Consider the following 19,332-nt stretch of genomic DNA (forward strand, 5'->3'; position numbering starts at 1 on the left):
TGGTAGTTGCAGCAGGCTGAATATAGGCATGAAAATAGTGTGCTAAATTATCAACTCCAGATTGATTTGAGGATATAATCCAGCTGCCTGTGCGCAGACACTAGCTCCATTTTTAAAGGGCAACCAGCCCTGCCAGTAAATTTAAACTTTTAAAGCATTACCCCTTCCCCCACCAACTGTTGTAATAAAAATTCTCTCGTCCCTTTCCTACCCCCAGTATTTGCCCTTCCCACTCCCAAAACACGAAGCTTTTGAAATTTGACCTTCCCTCCCTGCTGTCCCCAGACTGTACAAAGTTTAAAGTTCAGCCCTTCCCATCATCCCCTACACTCATTACAATTATTTGACTCCGTCCCTTCCCCCCCCCCCACACTAAAACTCGTAACTCCGCCCCTGCACGCCCCCACCAGTGTCATGCCTCCCTTCTCCAGATGGGGAAGTGAAGGTGCGGGAGTGCCGGCTACCACTCTGAAGATCGTGTCAAGCTTGTAAGATTGGAGATATGTTTATTTAAATATATTCAGTGTACTGATTTAAATATTTAAATTCACATCTCGTCGCCCCAGCAGCGGGGTCCGCGAAGGAGCCTTGCCATCGCCGGGAGGACTGGTCTTGGCCCTCCCGGCATCGGACTCTGTGGCGGGCCTCTGCTGAAACTATCTTCCGGCCTGCCCTCCCCCACCCCAATTACCACAGAGCCTGACGTTGGGGGCCCTATAAAGTCCAGCCCAGCGTTTCTGTCGTCTGCAGTACTGTGCTTTTGTATCAAAATAAATTTGAAATATGTTTGAAGCAATCTTTTTCTGTAGCCCAAAATTAAATGAGAATATCTTATCTCAAAAGGCTTGTGGGTAGTGATTTATTTTATGTTGTATTTTCATTGCAAGTCCAGCTTTCCCTAACAGAGCTCACGTGAAAATTTAATTGCCAGGGTAATAAAGGATGTTGGACTGTCAGGTTACTGAAATTTTGCAATTACAATATAATTGCAAATAGCATAATTCTGGAAATCTAGCAATATTAAAGGTTAACAGAAAACAAACTGAGCCAGATCTTCACCTGTTTACTTTTACAGTGTTTTGTTGCAGATTGGTTCGATTCATCAGATTCTGCAGTTTCATAATATTGATTATATGTTGATGACCTTATGGGGTCAATATTAACCCTCCTCACCCAGCAGGAATTGTGTGTAGGGGTGGTTAGGATCAGGCCGAGTCCACTTACCGGTCTCGGGTCACCATTCCTGCCTGGTGACTTCTTACCTTATCTTTTGAATGCAGCCAAGGCACCTGCAAGGCAAGGCAAGTGAGGGCCCAGTTTAAATTTAAAAGTCACATCCCAATGATGTCATTGCTGCTGCAACATTTTATTTTAAACTGAAGGCCTACCTGGTATCAAACCTGGCAGCAGAGTAGCCAGAAGATACCAAAATAAGTAAGGTTTTTAAAAAAAAAAAAAAATTTTTGGCTGGAATCCTTAGTTGGAGCTGTAAGTAATCCTTGGGCCTCTCCTCCCCTATTCCTGTCAGGTGGGCTGTGTTATGGACATATAATCTCCTCCTTTGTGCTCTACAACGTTTTATACTTAGACAGTAAAGATGAAAATCGACTCCATGAAGTTGCTGCTAATTCATTGGAATGAGAGTTAAAACCACCTTGTAATACAGATGTGGATAACACACACCAATGTCAAAGCTGATAGTGGAAAACCAATATTATAGGTAGTTTGTGTCCTTTTTCAGTTTGATCTGTTCAGTATTCAATATCTTTGAAACTGTTCTACAGTGTGTTTCACCTTCGTGATCAGATGCGTGCCATTTCGAAAATTCTCTCCGACCATTACACGGACCGAATGGTTGAAGGGAGCGGGGCAACGTGGCAACGGAGACCCAGAGGTTCCTGGGATGAAGGGCTTTCAAAGTCTACCAATGAGCTGTTCAGTTGGGTAAAACAGCAGAAGGTAAGTCACACTTTAAAAAAAAAAATAAAATAAATATTGAAATGTTTACAGAATAATGAAAAGAACTGTTAAATTCAGTTTTTAAAATTATTATCTTAACTTTTTTCAGCGTTCTGTCCTTTCTCAATGTCTCACTTATCCACTAATTTTTGAATTTTTTTGATTTTTAAAGAAAAGTACACCAGGGATCGTATTCAGGAATAAGTCCTAACAGATGTAGGGCTGGATATTAGGTGAAGTTGGTGTTTACATCAATTTAGTTCAATATTCATTTTTCCAAAAGTGAATATAATGGGAATATTTGATAGTATGACCCCTATTATAATGAGATGGTGGGCAATATTCCCATTTCCAGTGCTATGGAAAGTGGCTTGAGGGGAAGACACTAGGCTTGGTTAAATGATAAATGGGACTCTCCTGCCCTTAATCTTCACATAGTGTGTACATTAACCATCTCATTCATTTCTTTATTTATGATATCTCACATATTGTTCCTTCCACTTCCTGAGTCCAAGTGTGGAAATGTTTGAGTGAGTTGGGAAAAACCTTCTGCTGGCTGGAATCATACTTAGCGCAAAGGAAGATGGTTGTGGTTATTGGAGGTCAATCATCTGAGCTCCAGGACATCACTGCAGGAGTTCCTCAGGACGGTGTCCTAGGCCCAACCATCTTCAGCTGCTTCATCAATGACTTTCCTTCAATCATAAGGTCAGAAGTGGGATGTTCACTGATGTTTGTGCAATGTTCAGCGCCATTCGTGACTCCTCAGATACTGAAGCAGTCCGTGTAGAAATGCAGCAAGACCTGGACAATATCCAGGCTTGGGCTGATAAGTGGCAAGTAACATTCACGCCACACAAGTGCCATGCAATGACCATCTCCAACAAGAGAGAATTTAACCATCTCCCCTTGACATTCAACAGCATTGTCATTGCTGAATCCCCCACTATCAACATCCTGGGGGCTACCATTGACCAGAAACTGAACTAGAGTAGCCATATAAATACCCTGGCTACAAGAGCAGGTCAGAGACTAGGAATCCTGAGGCAAGTAACTCACCTCCTGACTCCCCAAAGCCTGTTCACCATCTACAAGGCACAGTGGCGCAGTGGTTAGCACCGCAGCCTCACAGCTCCAGCGACCCAGGCTCAATTCTGGGTACTGCCTGTGTGGAGTTTGCAAGTTCTCCGTGTCTGCGTGGGTTTTCTCCGGGTGCTCCGGTTTCCTCCCACAAGCCAAAAGACTTGCAGGTTGGTAGGTAAATTGGCCATTATAAATTGCCCCTAGTATAGGTAGGTGGTAGGGAAAATATAGGGGACAGGTGGGGATGTGGTAGGAATATGGGATTAGTGTAGGATTAGTATAAATGGGTGGTTGATGGTCGGCACAGACTCAGTGGGCCGAAGGGCCTGTTTCAGTGCTGTATCTCTAAACTAAACTAAATCTAAACTAAGTCAGGAGTGTGATGGAATACTCTTCACTTGCCTGGATGGATGCAGCTCTAACAACACTCAAGAAGTTCGACACCATCCAGGACAAAGCAGCCTGCTTGATTGGCACCCCATCTACAAACATTCACTCCCTCCACCACCGACGCACAGTGGCAGCAGTGTGTACCATCTACAACATGCAATGCACCAAGGCTCCTTAGACAACACCTTCCAAACCCGCGACCTCTACCAACTAGAAGGACAAGGGCAGCAAATGCATGGGAACACCACCACCTGCAAGTTCCCCTCCAAGTCACACACCATCCTGACTTGAAACTATATCGCCGTTCCTTCACTGTTGCTGGGTCAAAATCCTGGAATTCCCTAACAGCACTGTTGGTATACCTACCCCAAATGGACTGCAGCAGTTCAAGAAGGCAGGTCACCACCACCTTCTCGAGGGCATTAGGGATGGGCAATAAATGCTGGTCTGGCCAGCAATGCCCACATCCCATGAATGAATAAACAAAAAGAAAGGTAGAGGAAATCCTCCATCACATAGCATTATCACAATGAAATGTATGCAGGACCTCAATTATTAATCGAGCAGCAGTCAGTACTTCATTGAAGCTGTTTACAGCTTTTGTTCTTGGATGACAGAGAGGTACTGGCTGAAGCAGGTACCCTTGGTCATGTTGCTCTGTCCAGGGAGTTCAGGTATCATGGATTGCCTGAGAACAAAAGAATCGCAGCTGCTTCCAGGGTAGCACACATTGACATGCAGAATGAAGTAGTTGGCATTACTCACAAGCTACACAGTCATTGATTTTCAGATGAGGCCTTTATTCTCACATGGGTGTTATCAGTGGCAGCCTGCCCTTGTAGAATTGCACGCTTGAAAATTATTGCGTTTAGTGAAAAATAATGAATTTGAGGTTTGCCTGAGTAGGGATTTTGTCAACTATTTCCTGAAATATGCACTGCTGAATGTCTAATGTTATCTGAGCCTGCTTCAAAATGTCCAGTTACATAAATTTAGAGTAGTCCTCACCTTTTACAATTGTGCCCCAATGACCAGGAGCTGCAGGTCAGGTGCCAGCAATTGGTAAATCTCACTTTCTGCAGTGGGAGAAACAAAAACCTTATTACACAATGCCAATAGGAAAAATCCAGATAGGACCTCTGTTACGGCCAGGTGAGGAGGGGATTTTACGTACCCCTCTGCCCTTCCTCTTGTTTGGCCACAGCAGGTTTATTCCTTTTCAACAGTGGTTGTGCTTACCACCTCCATGAGTGTGTTACCTTTTACCTTTTACTGTGATTGTGAAAGAACCAATTGGACATGTTTTCTTGAGTTTAAACAAGAACGAGGTAAGTTTATTATACTTAACACTCTAATCCCAATTTTAAAAAAAATACGCTACACATTCACGTGAGAATCACACACACACATTACAGAGGGAAAATTTGATTTGGTGGTTGGATTAAAGTCCAGAATAAATGGAACATAACTACACAGTCTGTGAAGAGGGTGATCTGGTAGTCCTCCGGCTGAAGCTGTATTCTTGAAGTCCTCTCTATTCAAAGTTCAGCCTGCTTTGATCAGGGTTTTCGTGAAGGCAGCAATGTAGTTACAGAAGAACATAAGAAATAGGAACAGGAGTAGGCCATTCAGCCTCTCAAGCCTGCCCTGCCATTCAGTAAGATCATGGCTGATCTGTCCCAGGCCTCCTCTTTTTGGGCCTGCTCCGCATAACCCTCGACTCTCCAAGATTTCAAAAATCTATCTACCTCCTCTTTAAATACATTTAGTGACCTAGCCTCCACAACTGAGGTAGAGAATTCCAGAGATTCACTACCCTCTGAGAGAAGAAGTTCCTTTGCATCTTAGTTTTAAATGTATGACCCCTGATTCTGTAACTATGTCCCCTCGATCAAGATTCTCCCACCAGTGGAAACATATTCTCAACATCTACCCTGTCAAGCCCCCTTAAAGTTTTATATGTTTCAATAAGATCACCCCTCATTCTTCTAAACTCCAATGAATAAAGGCCCAACCTGTTTAACCGTTCTTGATGATAAGACAACTCCTTCATCCCAGGAATCAGCCTAGTGAACCTTTTCTGAACTGCCTCCAATGCCAGTATATCCTTTCTTAAATACGGGGACCAAAACTGTACACAGTATTCCAGGTGTGGCCTCGCCAACACCCTGTACAGTTGTAACAAGACTTCTCTATTTTTAAACTCTAACCCCCTAGCAATAAAGGCCAAAATGCCATTTGCCTTCCCAATTATGGGCGGCTTAGTGGCGCGGTGGTTAGTACCGCAGCCTCACAGCTCCAGCGACCCGGGTTCAATTCTGGGTACTGCCTGTGTGGAGTTTGCAAGTTCTCCCTGTGTCTGCGTGGGTTTTCTCCGGATGCTCCGGTTTCCTCCCACATGCCAAAGACTTGCAGGTTGATGGGCAATTGCTAATGGCCAATTTACCTCTAATATAGGTAGGTGGTAGGGAAATATAGGGGACAGGTGGGGATGTGGTAGGAATATGGAATTCGTGTAGGGTTAGTATAAATGGGTGGTTGATGGTCGGCACAGACTCGGTGGGCCGAAGGGCCTGTTTCAGTGCTGTATCTCTAAACTAAACTAATTACTTGCTGCACCTGCATGCTAACATTTTTGTGTTTCATGTACAAGAACACCCAGATCCCTCTGTACTGCATTTTGTAGTCTTTCTCCATCTAAATAATCTGCCTTTTTATTCTTTCTACCAAAGTGGACGACCTCACGTAACCTTAACTTTCCCACATTGAACACCATCTGCCAAGTTTTTGCCCACTTACTGAACCTATCTATATCCCTTTGCAGATTCACAACATGCCTTTCCACCTATTTTTGTATCGTCAGAAAATTTGGATACACTACGCTCTGTCCCTTCCTCTAAGTCATTAATATAGATTGTAAATAGTTGAGGCCCTAGGACCGATCCTTGTGGCACCCCACTAGTTACGGCTTTCTAACCTGAAAAAGACCCATTGATCCCGACTCTCTGCCTTCTGTGTGTTAGCCAATCCTCAATCCATGCCAACACATTACCCCCCAATACCCTGAGCTCTTATTTTGTGCAATAATCTTTTATGTGGCACCTTATTGAACGCCTTCTGAAAATCCAAATACACTAAATCTACTGGTTTCCCTTTATCTACTCTGCTTGTTATAGCCTCAAAGAACTCAAACAAATTTGTCAAACGTGATTTCTCTTTCATAAAACCATGTTGACTCTGTTTGATTGCATTATGTTTTTCTAAATGTCCTGCTATTTCTTCCTTAATGACAGATGTTAAGCTAACTGGTCTATAGTTTCTTGCTTTCTGTCTCCCTCCTTTCTTGAATGGGGGCGTCACATTAGCGGTTTTCCAATCCACTGGTACCCTACTGGAATCCAGTGAGTTTTGGTATAGTTGGCTCTCTTCCCTTGGTCGCCGGCTCAAACAGTCTGTAGGTTTGGAGGTTCCACAGTCACAGACAGTTTTCAAACTTGATGTTTTCTGGGGGAGAGAGAGAGAAAGGGAAGCCCACAGCTTTCTCTGCTGCTGCATTCTCAGTTTCTGCTTGTCTCTTTGAGTGTAACAAAACTTCTGTTTTTTCAGAGATGGACAGATGGTCATGTGGTTCTCTCAATTCCCTTTGTTTTTAATGAGTTCCAAAGTCTTAAACCGAAAAGCTCTCACAGGTGGGGTTGTCAGTGTTTACCCCTTGGAGGGACATCTCCACTTATGAATGCCTCAGGATGATTTTGAATGGCTCGCTAAGGAGGATGATCTGGGTAATCTACTCAGTTAGCCAAAGCATTATTCCCAGTTCAATCTCCTCCTGGTATTTCAGATGCAAGTTGCAGTGGCCATCTTGGCTGCTAGTTTTTTTTTTAAATGCCAACTGTAAGATTTTTTTTCCATTAAAAGTCTAATGTAAGTTTCCAACTGATGAAATGAATATTTTTCATTTGGCATATAGGGTTTTCTTGACAACCTCGTTGGTTGGTTGATTGGTGTGGGTAACCACAGGTTGGGTGTTGCCTGTGTGTGTGATTTTGTCCTTTGCTGGTGTCCATCCTATCGTCCATGTCGCCTCATCATCCTCTTCCTCCAAGCATGGTACAATGAAGTTCCAACGGGGAAAGCCATTACTTTCCAAAATTTAATTCTATTCTTGAATTGTTTGAATCCAGCAACAACCTTTAATTTCCAAGGTTTGAATAGGTTGCTTTATGGAGTGGAGGCGCTATTGTCAATGGAATAGTAACCTACTGACTCAAGGTATTGCTCTGGGGATATGAGTTCAAATCCCACCATGACAGAAGGTGGAATTTGAATTCAATGAATAAATCAGGAATTAAAAGATAGTCTAATGATGGCCATGAAAAAGCATCTGGATCAAGAATGTCCTTTTAGGGAAGGAAATCTGCTATCCTCGCTTGGTCTGGCCTACCTGTGACACCAGACCCACAGCATGTGGTTGACTTTTAATGCCCTCTGAAATGGCCTCGCAAGTCACTCAGTTGTATCAAACTGCTACAAAGTCAATAAGGAATGAAACTGGACGGACCACCTGGCATCGACCTAGGCACTGGAAACGACAATGGCAAACCCAGCCCTGTCAACCCTGCAAAAGTCCTCCTTACTAACATCTGGGGGTTTGGACCAAATTTGGGAGAGTTGTACCACAGACTAGGCAAGCAGCAGCCTGAGAGAGTCATACTCATGGAATCATATCTTACAGACAATGTCCCAGATACTGCCATCGGCAGGACAGACCCAGAAGAAGTGGCGGCACAGTGTTATACAGTCGGGAGGGGGTTGCCCTCGGAGTCCTCAACATCGACTCCAGACCCCATGACGTCTCATGGCATCAGGCCAAACATAGGCAAGGAAACCTCCTGATTACCAACTACTGACACCCCCCTCAGCTGATCAATCAGTACTCCTCCATGTTGAACACCACTTGGAGGGAGCACTGAAGGTGGCAAGGGTGCAGAATGTACTCTGGGTGGGGGACTTCAAAGTCCATCACCAAGAGTGGCTCAGTAGTACCATTACTGACCGAGCTGGCTGAGTCCTAAGGACATAGCTGCTAAACTGGGTCTGCGGCAGGTGGTGAGGGAACTAACGAGGGGGAAAACATACTTGACCTCGTTCTCACCAATCTACCTGTCACAGATACATCTGTCCATGACAGTATTGGTAGGAGAGTCCAACGCACAGTCCTTGTGGAGACTATGTCCTGTCTTCACATTGATGATACCCTCCATTTTGTGTGGCACTACCACTGTGCTAAATGGGATAGACTTAGAATAGATCTGGCAACTCAGAACTGGGCATCCTTGAGGCACTGTGGGCCATCAGCAGCAGCAGAATTGTACTCAACCGCAATCTGTAACCTAACGGCTCGGCATATCCCACACTCTACCATTGCTACCAAGCTGGGGGATCAACCTTGTTTCAATGAAGAGTGCTGGAGGACATGCTACCAGCAGCACCAGGCCAACTTCAAAATGAGGTGTCAACCTGGTGAAGCTACAACCCAGGACTACTTGCATGCCAAACAGCATAAGCAGCATGTGATAGACAGAGCTAAGCAATTCCATAACCAATGAATCAGATCTAAGCTCTGCGGTCCTGCCACTTCCTTTCATGAATGATGGACAGTTAAACAACTAACAGGAGGAGGTGGCTCCACAAATATTCCCGCCCTCCGTGATGGCGGTGCCCAGCATATCGGTGCAAAAGATAAGGCTGAAGCATTTGCAACAATCTTCAGCCAGAAGTACCGAGTGGAAGATCTATTCCGGCCTCCTTCTGAGGTCCCCAGCATCACAGATGCCAGACTTCAGCCAATTCAGTTCACTCCACATGATATCAAGAAATGACTGAAGGCACTGGATACTGCAAAGACTATGGGCCCTGACAACATTCTGGCAGTAGTACTGAAGACCAGAACTAGCTGCACCCCTATCCAAGCTGTTCCAGTACGGCTACAACACTGGCATCTACCTGGCAATGTGGAAAATTGCACAGGTATATCCTGTACACAAAAAGCAGGACAAGTCCAACTGGCCAATTGCTGCCCCATCAGTCTACTCTCGATCATCAGTAAAGTGATGGAAGGTGTCGTCGACAGTGCTATCAAGCGGCACTTGCTTAGCAATATACTGCTCATTGACGCTCCGTTTGGGTTCCGCCTGGGCCATTCAGCTCCTGACGTTATTAAAGCCTTGGTTCAAACATGAACAAAAGAGCTGAACTCGAGGTGAGGTCAGAGTGACTTCCCTTGACATCAAGGCAGCATTTGACCGAGTATGGCATCAAGGAGCCCGAGCAAAACTGGAGTCAATGGGAATCGGGGGGGAAACACTCCGCTGGTTGGAGTCATAACTAGCACAAAGGAAGATGGTTGTGGTTGTTGGACGTCAATCATCTCAGCTCCAGGACATCACTGCTGGAGTTCCTCAGGGTAGTGTCCTAGGCCCAACCATCTTCAGCTGTTTCATCAATGACCTTCCTTCAGTCATAAGGTCAGAAGTGGGACGTTCGCCGATTGCACAATTTTCAGTTCCATTTGCAACTCCTCAGATACTGAAGCAGTCCACGTTGAAATGCAACAAGACCTGGACAATATCCAGGCTTGGGCTGATAAGTGGCAAGTAACATTCATGCCACACAAGGGCCAGACAATGACTATCTCCAACAAGAGAGAATCTTAACCATCTCCCCATGACATTCAATAGCATTACGATCACTGAATCCCCCACTATCAACATCCTGGGGGTTACCATTGACCAGAAACTGAACTGGAGTAGCCATATAAATACCGTGGCTACAAGAGCAGGTGGTAGGCCAGGAATCCTGCGGCAAGTAACTCACCACCTGACTCCCCAAAGCCTGTCCACCATCTACAAGGCACAAGTCAAGAGTGTGATGGAATACTCTGGACTTAACTGGTTGGGTGCCACTCCAACAACACTCAAGAAGCTCGACACCATCCAGGACATAGCAGCCCGCTTGATTGGTACCCCATCCGCAAACATTCACTCCCTCCACCACCAACTTCCAGTGGCAGCAGTGTGTACCATCTACAAGATGCACTGCTGCAATGCACCAAGGCTCCTTAGACTGCATCTTCCAAATCTGCGACCTGTACCACCTAGAAGGACAACAGCAGCAGTTGCATGGGAATACTACCACCTGCAAGTTCCCCTCCAAGTCACACATCATCCTGACTTGGAACTATATCGCCTTTCTTTCACTTTTCCTGGGTCAAAATCCTGGAACTCCCTTCTGCTCAGCACTGTTGGTGTACCTACTCCACATGGACTGCAGCGGTTCAAGAAGGCAACTCACCACCACCTTCTCCAGGGCAATTAGGGATGGGCGATAAATGCTGTCCTAGCCAGCGATGCCCACATTCCATAAATGAATTAAAAAAAAAAAAAAGTCACTCCAGGTATTTCAATCATATAGGTGCGCCAATCTATGCAAGCAATAACCTCACTGATACTTTCCTGCATTAGGGATACAGTACTGGATTCAACACTATTTATTGTGGTGGGGCAGAGTTCTGGGGCCAGGAACGGAGGTGGGCGGGTGCTAAAAATAACCCAGCCAGCCTGCCAATTTCCCTGCTCCATCCCAGTCTCCAGGCCATTTTCCTGGAGGGGAGATGAGGGTGTGGGGGCAGCAGGGCTACCTGCCTGCAACACTGTACGTTGAAGTCTTCACAGGAAAATAATACTTTTTTTGCAGTTGGGTTTCAGTAGTGGACCTTCCCACCCCATTTCACTTGCTGGACTGCCTCAGCACTACCTGAATTTGGGTGGGTTTTCCAGAAAATTTCAGGCCATAGTGTGGGTGGTAGTGTGCTAAAAATGAAAAATGGTTGCCTTTGGTGTATAGTTTATTTTCTAGTACTCTGTCAGTGTAACTTTGTAATATTATAGTATGTTATATGATGCCACATTCATTCAGATCCCACAGCAATATCAACTTAATCACTATGCTTATATCATGCTATGCCCATCTACATAATAACTTATTCAGCTGTAAATTAATTTTCTTACTTTTTAAACAGCCACGTTCTATTTGTTCTACTGGACACTCGGGCTAATTAGGTTGGCTAAATAATTGTGCTTTTATTTTATAAAGAACTCTTGTTATCCAACCTACAGGACAATAATGTGCACTTTTTAATTGAAGAGAAGGTTGAGAGGAGATTTAATAGAGGTGTTCAAAATCATCAGGGGTCTAGACAGAGTAGATGGGAAGAAACTGTTCTCATTGGCAGAGAGTCAAGAACCAGAGGACATTGATTTAAGGTGATTGGCTAAAGAAGCAACAGCGGCATGAGGAAAAACCTTTTTATGCAGCGAGTGGTTAGAATCTGGAATGCACTGCCAGAGGGTGTGGTGGAGGCAGATTCAATCGTGGCTTTCAAAGGGGAATTGGATAATTACCTGGAGACAACATTTTCAGGGCGACGGGGGAAAAAAGCAGGGGAGTGGGACTAGCTGAGTAGCTCTTACAGAGAGCCAGCATGGACATGATGGGCTGAATGGCCCGCTTCTGTGCTGTGACCATTCTATGATTTTTCCAGTATAATATGGACAGTCTGCAGATGGTCAAAGTAATACAAAACCTGAGAGATGGATTGGGTTGCACAGGCTGATACTGATGTTTGAAGTAGTTGTGGTGTCTGTGGGAGGAGAGTGAAATCTGTTGCGAGCAGTGGTTTAAAGGTTTTCAAAATAGAATTTAGTTCATGGCCTGGATTATCCTCCAGGGCGGTACAGCTGCCAGGTGTGGGTTGGGAAGGGGAAGGGGGGGTGGATGCAGTGTGGGGGAGAGGGATGGGGAAACTGTCCAATGGCTGGTTTAGGGGTAGGTATCTGGCTGTCGGCCTCTCTGCTTAGGTGGTATAGGAAAGCTAAATCCAGCTCTGTATGTTTATGTTAAATGCAGATAAAGTCATCAATATTCATTTTATGCTTGATTTCGTGAACCATGTGGACAAAACTCTGTCCAAGGTTTGATTTTTTTTTTTTTTTTGCCATCATTCTTTATGCTTGGGTCTTCTATCACGTCAAAACGTAGACTAAATTATTTTAGTAAAAATTAAAACCACCTAAATCGCAATCGGCAAATAGCTTTTATATAAGATTAAAGGGACTCAAAAATTAATATTCTGCCTAAATCGATCTCTTTCATTCCCCGTACAGAATGTGTTAGAGGCACAAGAATGGGGAGTAGATGCAGCTTCAGTGGAACAACAAATAAATGATCAAAGAAGACACCATAAGACTCTAGAAGACTTTCGCTGGAAAATAGAGAAAATCAAAATGGAACAGGTAATTATGTAAAGGCGTTGTTGAATATTTTTCCCTCAAGTTGTGCTTCAATGTAAATGGAAACATATATGGAAAGAATGTCACTGCTGCGCTTGGAACAATATTCCTGGAGGAAGGAACATACGTCCACGAAATTCTCCAAACTGGCCTTTGTTACCTGAGTCCATGCTAAAAATGGAATGTTTTTAAGTAAACTGGAAAAATCCACCTCCTGAAATTGTTGCACTGTCTTGAGTTTAAAATCTTCTGGGATGAGAAAAAATATTGTGGCTGAGGTATTCTGCTATGATTTGCAGCAGGTTAAAGTGAATAGGTGGAAGGTTGTCGGCTGGGGACTACAGAAGTGGAAATGCTGTGTTTTTGTTTGTACGTCGAATAAAGGAAGCTTCTTTTAACGTGTGCTGCTGCAGATTTATAATTTTGAACATTTAAAAAGCAGCATGATCTATAACTAGAAATGGACTAACGTGTTAAGCTTATGTGCATATGAAGTGTGTATGAAGAGCAGTAATGTGAATGAGACAGGTACTTTTTAAAATTGAAACTGAGAATTTGTGAAGTTAAGTTAACTGCATCATTGTCTTAGATCAATGTAGCGAATGTTTTGTTGAGAGCTACAAACCCAAGCAGTGTCTTGCTTGAAGTCACATTAGATTGTTCCAGCTTGATGTACTGTGGACTGTGCTATTCCTCACATAGGAGTGGAGCTGCCATGCAGTCATTTCCATATTTCAAAATACAGCTGTAGGGATGTGAGACGGGCACCAACAGCTTTGATTTTCTTTTGATTTGGGTTAGAAGATAGAAAAGAAATGGGTGCTGTCTCTCAGTTCCAGCAACATCCCACGGATAAGTTGGCTGTGAGCAGACGGCAAAGACGTGCAGCAGATCAGTGACACTCAGTTTGGGTTCCGCCAGGGCCACTCAGCTCCTGACCTCATTAAAGCTTTGGTTTAAACATGGAAAAAAAAGAGCTGAACTCAAGAGGTGAGGTGAGAGTTACTGCCCTTGTCACCAAGGCAGCATCTGACTGTCGATGGCATCAAGGAGCCCTAGCAAAACTGAAGTCAGTGGGAATCAGGGGGAAAACTCTCCACTGGTTGGAGTCATACCTAGCACAAAGGAAGATGGTTGTGGTTTATTTTATTTTTATTTTATTTAGAGATACAGCACTGAAACGGGCCCTTTCGGCACACCGAATCTGTGCCGACCAACAACCACCTATTTATACTAACCCTACAGTAATCCCATATTCCCTACCATAGGCCAATTTACCTATCACCTGCAGGTCTTTGGCTGTGGGAGGAAACCGGAGCACCCGGCGAAAACCCACGCGGTCACAGGGAGAACTTGCAAACTCCGCACAGGCAGTACCCAGAATTGAACACGGGTCCCTGGAGCTGTAAGGCTGCGGTGCTAACCACTGGAGGTCAATCATTTCAGCTCCAGGACATCACTGCTGGAGTTCCTCAGGATAGTGTCCTAGGCCCGACAATATTCAGCTGCTTCATCAATGACCTTCCTTCAATCATAAGGTCAGAAGTGGGATGTTCGCTGATGATTGCACAATGTTCAGCACCATTCACGACTCCTCAGATACTAAGGCAGTGCGTGTAGAAATGCAGTAAGACCTGGACAATATCCAGGTTTGGGCTGATAAGAGGCAAGTAACATTTGTGCCACACAAGTGCCAGGCAATGACCATTTTCAACAAGAGAGAATCTAACCATCTCCCCTTGACATTCAACGGCATTACAATCGCTGAATCCCCCACTATCACCATCCTGGGGACTACCATAGAACAGAAACTGGACTGGAGTAGCCATATAAATACCGTGGCTACAAGTGCAGGTCAGAGGCGAGGAATCCTGCGGCGAGTAACTCACCCCCTGACTCCCCAAAGCCTGCCCACCATCAACAGGGCACAAGTCAGGAGTGTGATGGAATACTCTCCACTTGCCTGGATGGGTGCAGCTCCCACAACACTCAAGAAGCTCAACACCATCCAGGACAAAGCAGCCCGCTTGATTGTCACCCCATCCAGAAACATTCACTCCCTCCACCACCGACGCACCATGACAGCAGTGTGTACCATCTACAAGATGCACTGCAGCAATGTACCAAAACTCCTTAGACCGCACCTTCCAAACCCGCGATCACTACCAACTAGAAGGACAAGGGCAACAAATGCATGGGAACACCACCACCTGCAAGTTCCCCTCCAAGCCACACAACATCCTGACTTAGAACTATATCGCCGTTCCTTCTCTGTCACTGGGTTAAACTCCTGGCACTAAATGCTGGCCTAGCCAGCGATGCCCACATTCCATGAATAAATAAAAAAAGAAGTACTCTGTATGCAGAACCTCTTTCCTATCTGTCATTGGTACCCATGTGAACCACAACAACTGGATCGTCTCCCTCCTACTGCAAGTTCCTCTCCAGCCCCGAGCAGATGTCCCAGACCCTGGCACCAGGCATGCAACACAGCCTTTTGGACTCTAGCACTTGGCTGCAAAGAACTGTGGTTTTCCTCCACTGCGCTGGAAGTATGCTATCAGTTACGTACCCGAAAGCGGACCAGAATCAATTTCAAGCCCACTGGATTTGCAAAATGAAATAGTAAATCTCTGTTGGGTAATGGAAGTGCCAAGTGACCAACATCCAGTTTGCACAAAGATTAAATATACAGTTTAAGACATTAACTTCTAATTACTACTTGAGCTGCTCTGCAGATGCCTGACTTATCTTAGCAGTAAAATGAATCTGAGATTGAAAGTTTACTATTAAAGGCTGCATTTATATTATGCTAAGGTTTGTGCTGCTGATGCTCACTTGCAGGTTAGATTTTAACTTTCACCAGCAGGTGAAAAACTGGCGGTAGCAGATCAGCTGTCTGTTATACAGCTCTACCGACTGTTTGTTTGTTTTTCCTTTCCAATGGCAGGTATATAACGTGTGCCTGATCCCCAATGTTGAATTTACTGCCTGGTGTTGAAAGTTAAAATTCCTCCCCCCTACTTCCTGGTGTTAAGTTCTTGTTATGGTGTCTTCCACTTTATAATTACCAATGCCATTTTTCTGATCTCATTGCAAATCATATAATCTAATGATGGTCTGATTGCTTTATCTTCCTCTCCTAGAGTGACAATTATTCTGAGAGCTACAGAGAAAGCATTCAAGCAATACAAAATAATTATGAAAACCTTTTGGTAAGTACAAGTCCTATAAATCTAAAAAGAGAATTTTTGAACAATAATTGAACAAATAATGAATCTTGATTTTTATGTACATTTTAGAAAGCTTCAGCAGATAGACTTGATCAACTGAAAAAGCTCCAGAACATAATTTCAGCCGCATCCAATGAAATTATGTGGATCAATGACCGTGAAGAGGAAGAGCTTGTTCATGATTGGAGTGATAAGAACACAAAAATTGCTGAAAAACAAGAAGCTTTCTCCGTAAGTGCATAAATTTCAGAATACCATAAAATTCACCAAAGTTACAAATTAGAATTGTAAATTATCTCCCGCCCTCCCAAAAAAATTCAAACAGCCAGTTGGATTGGGTGAGGGTGGCAAGATTGATGTCCAAAATGGACAATCAGTAAGTATTTTGTGCTTAGTTTGGAAATATGCATGTGTGTTCTTGAAGCAATACATTTTTCAAAGATGATTGCTACTTACTGACTGGCTGGCTTTACTGAGCTAAACCTGAACAAAGACAAACACTTATGACTATGCAGGTAGAATTACTACTTATGTCCATGTACCATTTTTACTTGGGTTTCTTTTTCATGCTCTTCTCACCACCCTTCCTCAAATTTCTTGGTAGTGAAATTTCAAATTATTGCCAAATGTAATGCTTTCAAAGTTGGAATTTTGATCTAATAAAATAATCTGAGAAAAGCTTAATTTTTAAATCAAAGTCTTTCTGTGTTTTTCAGTTATCGTAATGTATAACTCCCATTATATCTTGGGATAAATTTGCAAGCTAGCACTGCCTGCACGAAGCCTTGCTTGACAAGGAAAGCCTGGACGTGGAGGCCAGTGCACAAGTTGCTGGCCTCACTTTTAATCAACAAATTGAGCCACAAATTGGATTTACCAGAAAGGTTCCAGGGATGGGGGATTTTACTTACAAGGTTAGGTTGGAAAAGCTGGGCTTGTCCCCGGAGCTCAGGAGATTAATGGGAGATTTGATGGAGGAGTACAAGATTATGACAGGCTTAGTTAAGTTAGACAAGGAAAAACTGTTAACTAATGGTACAAGGACTAGGGGACACAGATTGCAGGTTTTAGGCAGGAGATGCAGGGGGAATATGAGGAAGAACTTATTTATGCAGCGGGTGGTAATGACCTGGAACTTGCTACCCATGAGGGTGGTGGAAGCAGAGACAATCAATGACTTCAAAAGGAAATTGAATGGGCACTTGAAGGAAATAAACTTGCAGGCTACGGGGATCGAGCAGGGGAGTGGGACTGACTGGATAGCTCTGGAGAGCCGACATGGACTTGTTGGGGTGAATGGCTTCCTTCTATGCTGACCTCCACAGCTGATTGTACTACATGGAGTATACAGCACAGAAACAGACTGTTCAGCCCAAATAGTGCGTGCCATTGTTTATGTTCCACATGAGGCTCTTTCCACCATACTTCATCTAACCCTATCTGCATATTCTTCCATTCCATTTTCCCTCATGTACTTAGTTAGGTTCCCCTTAAAGGCATGCTTTTCACCTCACCTTGTGGTAGCAAGTTCTACATTCTAACCACTCTTTGAATAAAGATGTTTCTCCTTGATTCTTTATTGGATTTATTGGTGACTATCCTATACTTACAGCCCCTAGTTTTGGAAGCTCCACAAGTGGAAATATCTTCTCCACATCTAGCCTATCAGATCCCTTCATAATTTTACAGACTTCTATGAGGTCACCCCTCAGTCCTTTCTCTTTTCTTGAGAAAAGAGCTCCAGTCTGTTCAGTTTTTCCTGATAGTTATAATCTCTCAGATCTAGTATCAACCTAATTTTTTGCACCTTCTCCAGTGCCTCTGTATCCTTTTTGGGAGATCAGAACTACACACAGTACTCCAAGTGTGGTCTATCAGAATATATCTGAAGCTCCAAGCCTGACTGTATGGCTGGAATTTTACAACCCCCCCCCCCGCCCCCCCAACCCCCCTTCGCACCTTCAACAAATTCTTTCTTGCTGCACTACCTCCTGTATTCTGAAAGAGAGGGAATATTTCAGCTTTTATTGTTTTGTCTGCTGCACCCAAATAGAGTTTCCATGGCATTTACATCCTGTAAAAATTAACCTGTGGTAATGAATGCAAAATGATATGAATGTCAGCATTAAGCTATTACCAAATAGCACAGAGAAATTGGCTAGGAAATTATGAAAAACAAATCCAGTTTTTTTTTATATAAAAAATTGACTTTTGCATTTCACCAAAAATTGGAACACTGAGGGGACAGACCATGTTGGTGAAGCTGAAATGCCTTCTGATAGAATAACACCTGGGATTGTGCTTCAAGTGTTTTGAAAATAGCCCCTTTTAACTCCCTTTGAGATCCATAAGCTAGGCGGTAAGAATGATCCTCATTTTCAGAACATATTGGACAAGCGATCCTGGCAAAATTCTTAAATGTGTTCTTTGTGAACTTTGCTGTGTATTTCTTTGGTGTGGAGCTGGACATCTGACTCGGTGACCATGGTGGTTACCTGGTCATATTTTTAATGTAGTGCATGTAAACTGACATCAACTGGGAACGCAGAAATTTTTATACACAAGATACAGGGCTGGATTTTACCAAGCCCACGACGTCAGGCTCTGTGGTGGGAGGTGGGGTGGCCAGAAGATCGCTCGGCAGAGGCCCGCCACTTAGGCCACGTTGGGAGGGCTCAGCCCAATCCTCTCGGCAGTGGCGAGGCTCCGTGGTGACCCCCCCCCCCCCCCCCTGCCGCTGGCCGACGGGACCTCGGCTTCAATATTATCAATGACATGAATAAATTTAAATTAACTTGCCTGCAATCTTCTGGGTGCTGTAATCCTCAGTGTGGTGGCCAGCACTCCCCCGCCTTCAATTCCCTGTCTGGGGAAAGCCGGTGTGACACGGGGGGAGGGGGGTAAAGATTTCCAGTGTGGGGGTGATGGGTGTGGGGATGATGGACGGTAAATTTAATGAGTGTAGGGGATGGTGGGAAGGGGTGAACTTTAAGCTTTCTGCAGTCTGGGAGTTGGTGGGGTGGTGGGGGTGGGGAAGGTCAGATTTAAAACATAAGTGTTTTGGGGGGAAGGGCAAATAGTTAATGTAATTTCTATTGGGGGTGGGAAAGGAATTTTATTTGATAAATTTTGGGCAGGGCTGTATCTTTAAATATCCCAGTAAGGCGGTCTGCCCTTTAAAAATGGCTTCTGTGCACAAGCAGCTGACGCCATTGCTGGCATCTGACAGCCCAATCCCCTCCACGTGATTGGGTGGGGGGGGCGCCCGGGCTATTTAAATGAGCCGCCACACAGGAGATCGTGGTACTCTAAGGTGT

General features: G+C 44.3%; 1 protein-coding gene across 4 annotated transcripts in view; it reads left to right on the forward strand.

Annotated features, from left to right (window-relative positions):
* The window catches only part of dspa (desmoplakin a), a 105,468-nt gene that overhangs the window by 24,629 nt on the left and 61,507 nt on the right, over window positions 1-19,332 (forward strand). For all 4 annotated transcript variants that reach the window (XM_068032445.1, XM_068032448.1, XM_068032447.1 and 1 more), the window contains exons 4-7: window positions 1,785-1,959; window positions 12,657-12,785; window positions 15,929-15,997; window positions 16,085-16,246. In XM_068032445.1, coding sequence (XP_067888546.1) covers window positions 1,785-1,959; window positions 12,657-12,785; window positions 15,929-15,997; window positions 16,085-16,246 — 535 coding nt within the window. The remainder of the gene's footprint in view (window positions 1-1,784; window positions 1,960-12,656; window positions 12,786-15,928; window positions 15,998-16,084; window positions 16,247-19,332) is intronic.

This window comes from Heterodontus francisci, chromosome 5, assembly GCF_036365525.1.
Source record: "Heterodontus francisci isolate sHetFra1 chromosome 5, sHetFra1.hap1, whole genome shotgun sequence".
Taxonomy (NCBI): Eukaryota; Metazoa; Chordata; class Chondrichthyes; order Heterodontiformes; family Heterodontidae; genus Heterodontus; species Heterodontus francisci.